At 43.8% G+C, this 15188-nt stretch overlaps 1 protein-coding gene across 1 annotated transcript in view; it reads left to right on the top strand.

Annotated features, from left to right (window-relative positions):
* Nucleotides 1–14495, top strand: part of LOC118361116 (collagen alpha-3(IX) chain-like) — a 29202-nt gene extending 14707 nt beyond the window's left edge. The window contains exons 23-32 of the mRNA XM_052483096.1: nt 1174–1227; nt 1328–1399; nt 1969–2004; nt 2465–2509; nt 2615–2647; nt 5737–5883; nt 6041–6095; nt 6233–6415; nt 6658–6735; nt 6971–14495. Coding sequence (XP_052339056.1) covers nt 1174–1227; nt 1328–1399; nt 1969–2004; nt 2465–2509; nt 2615–2647; nt 5737–5883; nt 6041–6095; nt 6233–6415; nt 6658–6735; nt 6971–7155 — 888 coding nt within the window. The 3' untranslated portion in view covers nt 7156–14495. The remainder of the gene's footprint in view (nt 1–1173; nt 1228–1327; nt 1400–1968; nt 2005–2464; nt 2510–2614; nt 2648–5736; nt 5884–6040; nt 6096–6232; nt 6416–6657; nt 6736–6970) is intronic.
* Nucleotides 14496–15188: the final 693 nt, after the last annotated feature.

Here is a 15188-nt window from a genome sequence, read left to right as displayed (position 1 = left end):
GGTGTCGGGAACGTTTTCCCTTGATTCTAATTGAGCAACGTTTCCGTGCCCTGAAGAATTCAGGCTGTTCTGGAGACAAAGCGGGGTACGACTCAGTACTGGAGGGGTGTACCTAATAAATTGTATATAGCTATTCTCCTCCAGTTAGATGGAGGCAGTGGTGAAGACAGGAGTGTATAAAAGAGGAATGGATGGAAGCGGGTCAGAGACACAGAGGGGATTTTGTCTTTGGATCTCAATCAGAACCCTAGAGGGAGGGAATTCAGGAAACAGCCAGGATATAAAAGTGATTATCATGCTCTACACCAGGGTTTCCCAAACTGGGTCCTTGGGCCCCTCCCCCTCCACGGGTTAACTTTTTGGTTTTAGCCCCAGCACTACACAGCTGATTCAAATAACCAACTCATCGTCAAGCTTTGATGATTTGAATCAACTTCGTAGTGCTAGGGCAAAAACCAAAACATGCACCCAGGGCGGGGCCCCCAGAACCGAGTGTGGGAAACCCTGCACGACATCAACAATGACTCTTGGGCCTCTTTCATCACGCGCAACCGCAATACCAAGTATAAACAATCATGTCCTTTTTTGTTGGTGTCTCTTAAAAAGGTATGGTTCGGGGCCTCACGGGTGGCGCAGTGGGCACTGCACCAGGCTCTGTTGCAGCCGGCCGCGACCGGGAGGTCCATGGGGCGACGCACAATTGGCCTAGCGTCGTCCGGGTTAGGGAGGGTTTGGCCAGTAGGGATATCCTTGTCTCATCGCGCACTAGCGACTCCTGTGGCGGACCGGGAGCAGTGCACGCTGATCAGGTCGCCAGGTGCATGGTGTTTCCTCCGACACATTGGTGCGGTTGGCTTCCGGGTTGGATGCGCGCTGTGTTAAGAAGCAGTGCGGCTTGGTTGGGTTGTGTTTCGGAGGACGCATGGCTTTCGACGTTCGTCTCTCCCGAGCTCGTACGGGAGTTGTAGCGATGAGACAAGACAGTAACTACTAACAATTGGATACCACGAAAAGGGGGTAAAATTCACACACAAAAAAAGGTAAGGTTCAAATAACAGATCATATTGGATGGGGGAAGGCAAAAAGTCAAAGGTCCGGATGAGATGTACTTCCTGTGTCTGCAGGCCCTGATGTATTTCTTGTTGTGCTAACATAATGTTGTATATTTCCCAGGGGGGCATCGGACCAGTGGGCAACATCGGGGTTCGGGGCAGCAAAGGCTTCCAGGTCAGTGGTATGATGGGATACATCCTTTCTGGACAATCCCTGAATGAAATTCTGTGTCATGTGTTGGAGGTCTTCTGATGGTGTCTGTCATGTTCAACAGGGAATAAAGGGGTCTCTGGGGGACCCTGGCCTTCCCGGACCAACCGGAATCCGCGGCGGATTTGGTGAGAGGGTGAGTGTGACCCCGAACAGAACGCTTGCTGGCCAAAGACTGCAGAAGTGACCCACAGTGATGTTCACCCTGGGGATTTGAACATTTCACCATCAGTTTCCAAGCCCACGAATCCCTATTCACCCAGATGTCCTTGTGGGAATTAACAAGGCCTTTCATTTGTAGCTATGCCTTTAAAAACAGATTACAGCCTTTGACCATCTGACCCAATATTGGACTGCACACAAACACGCACACACATAGCTCCTCCTGCCACACCCATTTAGATCAGAGCAGTGTATGCTCATAACCTGGACAGTGTGGGCTTACTCACTCCAGCCCTAATGGTGTACTGTACTGTACCCAGGAGAGAGGTGAGAAAGAAGAGTCCTGTTCAGGAGCCGAGGGCAGAACAAAGCCTGGCTTTATCCAGCTTCCTGCTCTGTCCCACTCCACAACCCCCCTCCTCACTCAATGCACACAGTCTGCCATCTATGGAGGCATGGGCTCTGCTACTGGTCTCCACAACCACTGGCTCTCTTTTATTCAACAGTCCTCTCTCTCTCTCTCTCTCTCTCTTCCTACTGCAGGGTCCAGTCGGAGCATCAGGCCCTAAAGGAGACGTGGTAAGTGCACATGTACTACACTTGTAGCTCTCTACAGTAGGGGTCAAAGGTCAAATTAAGTTGAGAATAATACCATAGAAACCCCGTTCCCACTGTCTTCATTCAGCATTCAGTGTGCTCATGGAGTTACCCTGTTTCTTGCCTAGTTAAATATATATATATATATATATATATATATTTTTTTAAATAAAGGGTTTGGAGAGAATCTTGCCATTGATAATGGGAAAGGTTATAGAGGTGGGAATATGTTTTTGGGGCTCATTATGGAAGATATTGTGGGGGTATATTTTACTTTTGTGGGGACATAACCAAAGATAGATGTGATATTTTCTATGGAAGCTTCTATGCACACCCAATTATTGTTATTCATACCGTTTCACTCAGGCTTGAAAAGCAAAAGGAAAAATGATAACCACTCAGTAAATGGCATCAAAAAAGAATGATTTTGTTTTCTGTTCAGGGTGTGGCAGGAGCTGATGGTTTGCCCGGGGAGAATGGAGAACCTGTAAGTTATCTTTCATATTTTAAGTTCAGTCAAATTAATATTCATCCAATCAACATGAAAACATGTGTGTCATCCAATTTCTTTTGTCTTATTTATCATTTTCAGGGTCCATTCGGTCCAGTTGGCCAAAAAGGAGAGGTGAGTAATCTCTTTATCTTCATCCAAACAGTGGAGTGAGTGAGTGTTGAATGTATGTTTGACAACCACATATATGTTTAGGGCAGTGGTTCTTAACCTGGGTTCGATCGAACCCCAGGGGTTCGGTGAGTCAGTCGCAGGGGTTCGGCGGAGGTCGAGACACACATCGGACTCATATGATTCGTGATGACATGCCCCGCTTGGCCATCATTGGCTGCAGGTGATCACGCTACATCGCTTGGCCTATCTGTGCTGCAGGGAATTTGGTGCGCTAAGTAGTCGACTTGTGATGGTACGTCTTGTGATTTCTTTCTTAATATTTTAATCCCTTCATACTTACTATGTCGAGCAAAAAAAGAAAGTGGTCGGACGAATATGTACAATATGGATTCACATGTATAACGGAACGTGATGGGAGTCAGCGTCCTAACTGCATGATTTGCAATGCCAAGTTGAGCAATTCTATCAAGCACCGACAAAACTAAGAGAACACTTCCTTAAGCTGCATGGAGATGGAAATACAAGAACACAACGCTAGCTGAATTCAAGGTGAAGAGAGCCAGATTCGATGAAAAGGCTACTCTGCCTGTTCTCGGCTTTGTGCCCATCAACAAACTGATCCTCACAGCATCGTACGAAGTTGCTTACCTGATCGCAAAGCAGGGCAAACCACGCACCATTGGTGAAACACTAAACCAGCTGTGTTGAAGATGGTGAATATCATGCTGGGAAAAGAGGCTGAAGTTAAGTTATCCCAAATTCCTCTTTCAAATGACACCATCAGCGACAGAATAGAGGAGATGAGCAAAGAGATCTTGGCTCAAGTAGTTGCAGATCTGATTTCAAGCCCGGCAAAATTCAGCCTTCAACTCGACGAGACCACAGACGTTTCCAATCTAAGCCAGCTTGCTGTATTCGTGCGCTATGTGAAAGACGACGTGATAAAGGAAGATTTTTTTATTTTGTAAGCCTCTTACAACAACAACTAAGGCAGCCGATGTGAAGAAACTTGTGGATGACTTCTCCAAAGACAACAATCTTTCGTGGGATACGGTTTCTGCAGTTTGTTCGGACGGAGCTCCAGTCATGCTGGGAAGAAAGTCTGGTTTTGGTGCGCTAGTGAAAGCCGATGCACCACACATCATTGTTACGCATTGTATTCTGCACAGGCATGCGTTGGCAACAAAAACCTTGCCTCCAAAACTGGCAGAGGAAAAAGCAGAAGAAAAGTAACAAACTTTGTTGCGAAAATGACATGAGAGTGGCACTTGCCAAGGTGAAGCCGCACATTTCTGAACTGGTCTCTGAAAGGCAACAGCAGAAATCACACTGATTTGCAATAAATATTCATTATTATGTTTTTGTTTTTGTGTGAAAATCATGTTTTGATGTTGATGCACGGTTCATTTTGTGCACCAGTAAAATATATACCTATGTTTTGAATTTGAAAAAATAATTTTATTTTTCCAATTAAGAAGGGTTCGGTGAATGCGCATATGAAACTGGTGGGGTTCAGTACCTCCAACAGGGTTAAGAACCACTGGTTTAGGGCCTAGATTCAATCAGATCAAGCGTTAACCGGTGATAGCAGACACCCGCATTGCGGATGTTGTGGTGGTGTCAGAGATGGAACTGTGTTGGAACAGTCGAATCGGTGAATAGCTGCTCTTGCGTTCATTGTCACAAAGCCACACCCGCCCCACTCGTTAGAAGTTCAGAATGACAAAGTGTAAGCTACATAGAAAAGATTACGCTCAATTGGAAAAAATATACTTTTAAAGATTTATGATAGGGCCTCCCGGGTGGCGCAGTGGTCTAAGGCACTGCATCGCAGTGCTAGCTGTGCCACCAGAGACTCTGGGTTCGAGCCCAGGCTGGCTGCGACCGGGAGGCCCATGGGGCTGGTGCACAATTAGCCTAGCCTCGTCCGGGTTAGGAAGGGCTTGGCCGGCAGGGATATCCTTGTCTCATCTGGCACTAGCGACTCCTGTGGGGGCCGGGTCGCTCGGTGTTTCCTCCGACACATTGGTGCAGATGACTTCCGGGCTGGATGCTCGCTGTATTGAAAAGCAGTGCGGCTTGGTTGGGTTGTGTTTCGGAGGACGCATGGCTCTCGAACTTCGCCTCTCCCGAGTCCGTACGGGAGTTGTAGAGATGAGACAAGACAGTAACTACTACTGTGACTCCATGCAGTGGGAGCCACTTGTGGATTTGACAGCTCTAGCTAAAGTGGATCTGATTGAATAGAGCCCTAGGTCCAACTCCATTCATTGACACATATTTTACTGGCAGGTTTGTCCCTCTAGATAACTACCACAACAGTTGTGATCACAACAGTCAAAAGCTCTACTTAGTTGGGCTTACTAGACCAGTCTATCATTGACCCTTTTTCACATCTTTAGTGTCTCTTTCCCTTATTATGGTCTCTCTCCACTCTCTATCTTTTCTCTGATATGTTGCCAGAGATTTGGTGTTTGCACTAAATGCTGGTGCCCAGGCCAGACTGCAACACACTAACTCATTGTACAGGATCCCAGCTCACATTCTAGGATTAGCTGGATTAATTAGCCCGCCGTATGATTGCTTAGCCCAGTCTCTGCCATCCCCACCCTCTGCCATCCCCACAGGGGATAAGGGAGTCACGCTAAGCTGCAGCACAGTTTACCTCACAATGAATGTAATTACAGCCAAGGCACTGATGTGGCTCGCTAACGCTACCTGCTGCTAGCTGCAGCAACTCTCACACTTGGGATTTGTTGTGATCATTCAATTAATGATCAAATGAGACATATGTACACTCCCACACCGATGTTCCCAAGGAAGCGCACAACAACAGTGTTTACTTTAACAACACTCTTTGATAAGTCAGGTTGTTTCTTATTCTGGGGTCATCTCAAATGAACTACTGAACCAGAAACAATTGAGCTGTCTGATTCCCTTAGATCAAGAAGTTTCGTCACAGAGTGCAATAGACCTACACTTTCTTCCCTGACAACGGAACACCTCCACTGAATTTAACTCTGTTTAACATTTACTTAGTGAACACAAGAGCTGTATATTTGATTTCGTTTTTTTTTGTGTGTTTACAGTCTGGGAAGCGTGGAGAGCTGGGACCCAAGGGCGTGGTGGGACCACAGGGAGAGCTCGGAGCCAGAGGGGTTCCTGGGAAACCAGGCCTCATGGGCTTTCAGGGTGAACAGGGTCTGTCCGGAATCGCTGGCAAGATCGGTGTTCCCGTGAGTAACCTCTTCGAGTAACTAGGGTTAATGCTGTACTTCGATCCATGTCAACTTGGCAAGTTGGTGTCCCAGCACCAAGAATGTCTCAGATCGACTGAACTGTCACTGACGACACCTGCTGAATTAAATGTGTCTTCCATGTCTCTGTTTTCAGGGTAAACTGGCAAGTGAACAGCACATCAGAGAATTGTGTGGATCTATGATTGATGGTGAGGATTTTGGAGATGAAAAGGGTTGTAGGGTGCAGTGTCCTTGTCTTTCTTTAAATTACCAAAAAGGGACTTTAACTCCTATTTGACAAAAACATGTTTGCAAATTTCTTGTTCCTCTGTCCTGCCTCTCTCAGATCAGATTGCAAAGCTGGCTTCCAACCTCAGAAGACCCCTGTCCCCTGGCCAAGTGGGTCGCCCCGGCATTGCCGGACCTCCGGGGAAGCCAGGCGAGACTGGGTCTATCGGTCACCCCGGCTCCCGTGGATCTCCTGGCTACAGAGGACTGCCTGGAGACCTGGGAGACCCCGGTCCCAGAGGTAAGTAACAGGAGATACACAGGTCCGTGCCGAGAAACATACAGCTCAAACTGCCTATGTGATCAGCACAGAGCAATGGACTAACAGATAGTAACTTTGCAGCACAAAACATACTGTACGTCTCATATGAAGTGTACAGACAGATGTGACCATCTCTAGTATGTTAGGCATATTGCACAGTTCTCAAAGTAGTGCCAATAGATTGTCTTTTTTTGTAACATTGTTTTCCATCTCTTCCACAGGTGATCTTGGTGAACAGGGTGACAAGGGACCCATTGGAAAAGCCATCGAAGGGCCCGTTGGAGACCAAGGATACCAAGGTATGACAGTTTATACACCGTGCATTCACAATGAGTGTGGTTTGGGCTAGAATGATACAAGTTCATGGGTAGCGAAGGGGAGTTGTATCAGTAGACTCTCTTTGCCACAAACCCCTTTGTGGGACATCTGAGCCTCTATTTAAGAGTAACGCAGGGTTCCACTGTGTGTTTGAATTAGTGTGTACTTGTTGGGAGACTTGGCTCATCCCCTGCACTCTTGTTTCTGTGCCCATAGGTATCCCAGGATTATTTGGAATTGTCAAAGACGGGCGTGACGGATCCCCAGGAGATCCAGGAGAACCCGGAGAGGCAGGTAGGACAGGAAGGACCGGGCACTCGGGCTCCCCAGGAATCTGCGACACTACCGCCTGCCAGGGGGCAAATGTCCATGCGAAAACCTCCAATCCCAAGAACCATTAAACATTACTTCCCTCATCCCGGAACTAGCCACCCCTGGGAGGAGAAAAGATGAGGAAGAGATGGAGGAGAGGAGAGAGACGAGTCACATAATGTCCTCTTTAAATGTATTTAAAACAAGACGGGAACAGTAGCAACAGATTTATTTTGAGGAAGAGAAGAACATCCCAAGAGTGTTAAAAGAAGGAAAACAGCAGTTTGGGAAAACAAAGAAACAAACTGAGACTAAAAATCTAGACTCCACCCATTCATGAAGTGGACAAAGCTGAGTAAACATTTCACAAGAGAGTTAGAAAACACCAGCATTGCTCCAAATACCATCAAAAGTGATTTTTTTTTTTTAAATTAACAACTGAAAACAACTTTACTGGAAAAGTGCTTATAGGCCATTATTTTTCAAAATCATTTGTGTGTAAAAGTATGTACTTATGTTCTTTCACTCCCTAAACATCTTGCGTCACATACCCCTCTATGGAAGATAACTCTCCAAAACACTACAACCGTGATTGTCCTTGCAGTGAATGTGTATGTGTCAAGGTCCTTTCTGCATAGACCTCGGGTGTTACCTCACAAGACAAGCTTATGATATTGTAAAATAGGAAGATATGTGCCCGTGAGCAAAGTGAAGTCTGCCAAGGAGCTTTGTGTGTATCGCAAACAGGCAATGAAGAAACCTAAGCGCCCAGATATTTTGTATATTGATGCAACCACAGTATTTTCCAACTCTTGATAGATTCGTTTTTTTTTATCAGTTTGTAAAGTTTTTTTTTGTCAATTTCCTTTTTTGTCTTTCGTTTCACTTTTCACGATTACACGTTTGATTTTAAAATCTCCCCTTCCAATATGTTTTGAAAATAAATACAGTTGTGGATGCATCAGAAATTGTAATTGTAGAATAACACAATTTGTGTTCTTTATCTTTTTAATTTTGCAATGACCACATCCACTATATACCGGTGCTGTATCTATTAAATATACATGACTTTAAATACTATTTATTATTTGTCGGTGACTGTTGTATGTACAGTAAGATGCTACAGCACCATGTAAGAAATAACAAATAAAGCCACTTTTCAGTAAAACATTACTCTTTTCTACATACAGTGCCTTGCAAAAGTATTCACCCCCCTTGGCATTTTTCCTATTTTGTTGCATTACAACCTGTAACTTAAATTAATTTTTATTTGGATTTCATGTAATGGACGTACACAAAATAGTCCAAATTGGTGAAGTGAAATAAATAACTTGTTTAAAAAAAAATCATAACAGAAAAGTGGTGTGTGCATATGTATTCGCCCCCTTTGCTATGAAGCCCCTAAATAAGATCTGGTGCAACCAATTACCTTCAGAAGTCACGTAATCAGTTAAATAAAGTCCACCTGTGTGCAATCTAAGTGTCACATGTTCTGTCACATGATCTCAGTAAATCTACACCTGTTCTGAAAGGCCCCAGAGTCTGTAACCCCACTAAGCAAGGGGCACCATGAAGACCAAGGAGCTCTCCAAACAGGTCAGGGACAAATTACAGATCAGGGTTGGGTTATAAAAAAAAGTATCTGAAACTTTGAACATCCCACGGAGCACCATTAAATCCATTATTAACAAATGTAAAGAATATGGCACCACAACAAACCTGCCAAGAGGGGGCTACCCACCAAAACTCCAAGACCAGGCAAGGAGGGCATTAATCAGAGGCAACAAAGAGACCAAAGATAACCCTGAAGGAGCTGCAAAGCTCCACAGCGGAGATTGGAGTATCTGTCCGTAGGACACTCCACAGAGCTAGGCTTTATCGAAGAGTGGCCAGAAAAAAAGCCATTGCTTAAAGAAATAAATAAGAAAACACGTTTGGTGTTCGCCAAAAGGCATGTGGGAGACTCCCCAAACATATGGAAGAAGGTACTCTGGTCAGATGAGTCCAAAATTGAGCTTTTTGGCCATCAAGGAAAATGTCTGGCGCAAACCCAACACCTCTCATCACCCCGAGAACACCATTCCTGCCGATGAAAAACATCAAGACTGGGAAACTGGTCAGAATTGAAGGAATGATGGATGGCGCTAAAAACAGGGACATTCTTCCAGAGATTTGAGACAGGGACGGAGGTTCACCTTCCAGCAGGACAATGACCCTAAGCATACTGCTAAAGCAACACTCATGTTGTTTAAGGGGAAACATTTAAATGTCTTGGAAAGGCCTAGTCAAAGCCCAGACCTCAATCCAATTGAGAATCTGTGGTGTGACTTAAAGATTGCTGTACCCCAGAAGAACCCATCCAAATTGAAGGAACTGGAGCAGTTTTGCCTTGAAGAATGGGCAATAATCCCAGTGGCTAGATGTGCCAAGCTTACAGAGACATACCCCAAGAGACTTGCAGCTGTAATTGTTGCAAAAGGTGGCTCTACAAAGTATTGACTTTGGGGGGGTGAATAGTTATGCAAGATCAAGTTGTTGTTTTTTGTCTTATTTCTTGTTTGTTTCACAATAAAAATTATTTTGCATTTTCAAAGTGGTAGACATGTGTAAATCAAGTGACACAACCCCCCCCCCCAAAAAAATCTATATTAATTCCAGGTTGTAAGGCAACAAAATAGGAAACATTCCAAGGAGGGTGAATACTTTCGCAAACCCCTGTATCAAGTTAATCAACTGAATGTTCATGCCCGAAAACAATCAGTAGATAACACTAACCAAAAACAAGTAAATTGTCACATTTATTTTTCAACTATCCAATATAAGCAGGGTAATGTGAAAAAACTGTCCCAATAACATACGAAACAACTTTTGAACAAGAGTATATACAGAGTGAAGCATCATTGAACAATATACATTTAGTGTATTTACTGCAGCCACAAGTACCAAACAAACTTGTATAAAACACAAACAAATATTGTACAAATATTAGAATTAAGAGATGCACATACGATTAAGAATAACTCAACTGAAATGTAGTCAGTGGATCACCACGTTTTCATCAACGCTTCAATGCTAGAGAAACAGTGCCACCTGTGTGCACGATATTCAGTAAGTCGCTCTTATTTTGTTTGAAAAAGGTTTGTTGTCTCAGAATCACAATTATGTAAAGTTGTATAAAAAACATCTCTCCTTCATTCTACAGTAACCGGATCTATATGAGCCCTTGAGTGCAGTTAAACTTGCACTGTATAACCCAGGCCCTCAGTCAAAATGTTGGTATGTTACATGGTCTGAAACGTAAAACTTTCCCCCGTTTAACTATTGTCATTCATAAGGTTTGGAAGTGAAGCTAATTTGAAATATCAGTCGAACTATCAGGACACTTTTTTTTTTATCAAAATACAAATTTATGAAATCTGACAAAAAATGATGGCCAGATGAAGATGGAAAATTACATGTTTGAGTACATGCCCTGTTTAAGGGGGCTAATAATCACATTGAGGTACAATTATATTTCATATAATAAATATAATAATTATTAAATAGGTGTAATAACTCTAAAGCCGGCTGTACACTTAACGATTTTGGCCACGATTTAGCTGTCCCAGACAAGTGAGATCTTTTTCCAAACATGTCATTGCACATCTCACACTACAAGAGAATTGCAGATTTTGTGGCAATCAAATCCAACCTGGACGTCTGGGACTGCTCGGTAGCCCTCAAATTGCATCTTTGACCCACTCACATTAAGCGAGCGTCAATGACTTGGTGCTGCCTATCTTGGCCAGGAAGCTCTTGAAAAATAGATTTTAAATGAGCCCTTCCTGGTTAAGTAAAGGTTAAATAAAAAATAAATCAAAATGAGTCTCCGATCTCAAAAACTTGTCTGGGACAGCTAAATCGAAGGCCAAAATCGTTTAGTGTCCATCCGGCTTAAGACGTTGTTTCACTGCTCCGATGCCTGTTGGTTGCTTGGTGGCTCTGCGGTCTCCTGGCAGACCATGACCTGGCATGAGACACTGCTTTGCTTCATCCGCTGACCAGTCTTACCACAGAATGTGCTTTGGAAATCCTGAGGGAGAGGAGAAAGTCACCACGGGAGAATAGCACTCTATGGCAGGGTTTCCCAAACTATGTCCCGGGGCCCCTCCCGTGCACCCAGGGGTGTTTGGGAAACCCTGTTCTATGGTACCTCAGGACACTACAGCAGCCGCGACACAAAAAAGTGTCTGTTCAGGGCTTGACATTCACTTTCTTTAGACAAAAGTAGGCCAGATTTTTGTCCAAAAGCTCAATTAATTTGCCCCCCCAATCAGACACAAATGTAAGCTACACTCTGCCTATTGGCTTCTTCGCATATTCAAAGCCTGTCTGAAAATACAACACTGCCCCTTTAAGGGTGGTTGGCCAACCTTGGAAGCCTATAAAAAATATTGGGACATAAAAATGACTTTATAAAATTACACACAAAGCTCCTCCCCCTGCACTCAGAACAACAAAAGATGAAAGATCACTCCTTCCACTCTGACAACAAGCGGTTTCAACTCGCTATATGCTTTTTTGTGGTTTGATCCAATAGAATTGCTCATGTGGACACCAAAACACGTTCAGACGTCATTTTAATGTAACAGAGGATAACATAACCTTTCTAACAATACCCTTTGTATGTCTCACCTCCTCAAACTAAGCAAAGAGCAGACGCCTAAAATAGAGTATGAATGAACATTGATTCTGGAAAATGAATGCTCAGTTTGTTGCGCACAGCGTTAGCAGCATTTTAGCCAGACTGTTAGACTAGCTATCTAGTCTGTGTTTTTAGAAATGTGAGAATAAAAAAAACAAGTATATAAAGGAATTGGCAACTCGTTCTCCTTCTGAGAAATAAGGTAGGCCACTTGATTTCAACATCTGAACAAAGTGGACAGGCTAGCGTGCTGTTCAAGCAGTTTGAGGACAGAAGGGTGCATTCATAACAATTAAACTGCTTTACGTTGTTAGCTAGCAAATACTAGATCCAAGTTGGCTAGACTTTCAATATAAAGATTAGCTGGCAACTCACTAGCACGTGGGTTTATATGCTTGAGAGATTGTTCATGAGACCTGTGCTCATTTTCTACGATGCCTGCTACCAGAAGTTGGTCATTATTAGTGACTGTGCATTATGCATGGTTCTGGTTACATTTGTAACAAAAAGGGCATTGTCATAGACTGACTTGAAAACCAGATCAGTGATTATTGCAACAAAAAAAGCAGGGTACATTTTGTTGATAAAGTACATTATTCGTGGTGGGTCTTATATTGCGGAAGGCTTATATTTGGCAAAGTATAATTTCACAAGCCCTGAATTCCTTAGATTATTGCTGACTGTTTGAAATGCAGTGTATTTGAACGTTAATTGTACAACAAAGCTTATTTAAAGATCAAATAAATAAACAGAGATATTGTGAGTCGCCCAAAAGAAATGTATGATTTTTTAGGCCATATCGCCTATCTCTACAATGAGGCTGATGTAAGAGATCAGACCGTTTATCTTAAAATGTTGATAGCGTTTTATTTATTCATATTATAAGCTCAACAATGCACACTTGGTTGTAGGCTACGTGGGAATGTTCTAAAAATGCAATTGCGGGAAAACACCATTCTCAAAAGCGTAAGAGTGAGGGATTTCATGTGACAAAGATGAAAATATCAGTTGGAAATGAAGAAAGAGGGGAGCTCTAAAGATGTATCAACTAGCATGGGTTACTGACCATGCATTCGGGAAAGGATTCCGACCCCTTGGTTTTTTCCACATTTAGGGCACACACCTGTCTATATAAGTTCCAAAGGGTTGACAGTGCATGTCAGAGCAAAAACCAAGCCACCATGTCGAAGGAATTGTCCGCAGAGCGCCTAGACAGGATTGAGTAAAGGGTCTGAATACTTATGTAAATGTGATATTTCATTTTATATATATATATATATAAAAGAATCACTCAGCAAAAAAAGAAACGTCCCTTTTTCAGGACCCTGTCTTTCAAAGATAATTTGCAAAAATCCAAATAACTTCACAGATCTTCATTGTAAAGGGTTTAAACACTGTTTCCCATGCAACACCAAAAGAAAGATGTCCAGGGTCCCTGCTCCTCTGCATGAACGTGCCTTAGGCATGCTGCAAGGAGGCCTGAGGACTGCAGATGTGGCCAGGGCAATAAATAGCAATGTCCATACTGTGAGACACCTAAGACAGTGCTACAGGGAGACAGGACGGACAGCTGATCGTCCTCGCAGTGGCAGACCACGTGTAACAACACCTGCACATGATCGGTACATCCGAACATCACACATGCGGGACAGGTACAGGATGGCAACAACTGACCAAGTTACACCAGGAACGCACAATCCCTCCTTGTAGGCCTGTTGTAAATGCAGGTCCTCACCAGACATCACCGGCAACAACGTCGCCTATGGGCACAAACCCACCGTCTCTGGACCAGACAGAACTGGCAAAAAGTGCTCTTCACTGACGAGTCGCGGTTTGTCTCACCAGGGGTGATGGTCGGATTTGCGCTTATTGTCGAAGGAATGAGCATTACACCGAGGCCTGTACTCTGGAGCGGGATCGATTTGGAGGTGGAGGGTCCGTCATGGTCTGGGGCGATGTGTCACAGCATCATCGGACTGAGCTTGTTGTTATTGCAGGCAATCTCAACGATGTGCGTTACAGGGAAGACATCCTCCTCCCTCATGTGGTTCCCTTCCTGTAGGCTCATCCTGACATGACCCTCCAGCATGACAATGCCACCAGCCATGCTGCTCGTTCTCTGTGTGATTTCCTGCAAGACAGGAATATCAGTGTTCTGCCATGGCCAGTGAAGAGCCCGGATCTCAATCCCATTGAGCACGTCTGGGACCTGTTGGATCGGAGGGTGAGGGCTAGGGCCATTCCCCCCTAGAAATGTCCGGGAACTTGCAGGTGCCTTGGTGGAAGAGTGGGGTAACATCTCACAGCACCCCCCCCCCACCCCTTTGTTCAGGGACACATTATTAAATTTCTGTTAGTCACATGTCTGTGGAACTTGTTCAGTTTATTGTCTCAGTTGTTGAATCTTGTTATGTTCACACAAATATTTACACATGTTAAGTTTGCTGAAAATAAATGCAGTTGACAGTGAGGGGACGTTCCTTTTTTTGTTGTTGCTGAGTTTAGTTATGTTTTGTAGGCAGTGCTTAATTTGAGCCAGAGCCTGTCGGAACAGGATCCCGCACCTCTCAGTTTTGGACTGTTTCGTGCTGGAACCTATTTTCCCAGATCTGGTACATCTCCTGACATGACAAATAATTTTCACTGTTTGCAATGTAAAACTTCCTTTGAAAGCGATTAGCGTTTATTCGACTGGCCTCCTCTGTAATGTTCCTGCCTCCTTAATAAACGTAATGTGAAAACGTGCCTGGTATTCTAATTGATTTGTGTTGGGCTGGCCGGGTTTATGGTTTGTGCAACATTGTAGGCTAGCCTAGAGACTGACCAAACGTGGCCGTTACTGTTGTGAGAGAGAGAAGGGCGCCTGAATCTCCCACATAACTACAGTGAGATTCATTGAAATAATTCTGAATTCTAAACCAGTCGTAGGCCTATAATTTAGACACAGAGTATTAATAGCTTTTTTAAATGATTTTTTTATAGCCTAGCTGTGGGTTGTGTGTAGCCCAAATACATGGTATAGCCTAGTCGGGAACAGGCGGCAAATCTTTCAGTGAACAGAATGCAGCCAAAACAGGCCTTTCGCAATATTTCAAATACAATCACGCAAAAATGCAGGTTGGATAGCAAATCTGCCCTGGCAAGCAAAAAGGCAGTAACTGCTCATGTGGTCGAAAATGAGTTAATGTCATTTATGCTACATTAAATACATGCTTAATCATGTGGACAAATATCCTGATTCTATTGTATTGTGTTTTGGGAAGAAAAAAAAAAGGGGGGTCATGTAGCAGTAACTGTATAAAGTTACTGTGAAACCAAGGTAAATAAAAGGCATTTTTCTCAGTTCCACTCAATGAGCAGTTACTGGAAACGTTGTACAATATGTGTGTCTTCACACACTTAGGCATGGATTGAAGACAAGGTCGTTCCGGTTGATCT

The sequence above is a fragment of the Oncorhynchus keta genome, chromosome 28 (genome assembly GCF_023373465.1).
Source record: "Oncorhynchus keta strain PuntledgeMale-10-30-2019 chromosome 28, Oket_V2, whole genome shotgun sequence".
Taxonomy (NCBI): Eukaryota; Metazoa; Chordata; class Actinopteri; order Salmoniformes; family Salmonidae; genus Oncorhynchus; species Oncorhynchus keta.
Note: the sequence above shows the minus strand (reverse complement) of the source record. Positions and strands in the feature narration are given on the sequence as shown.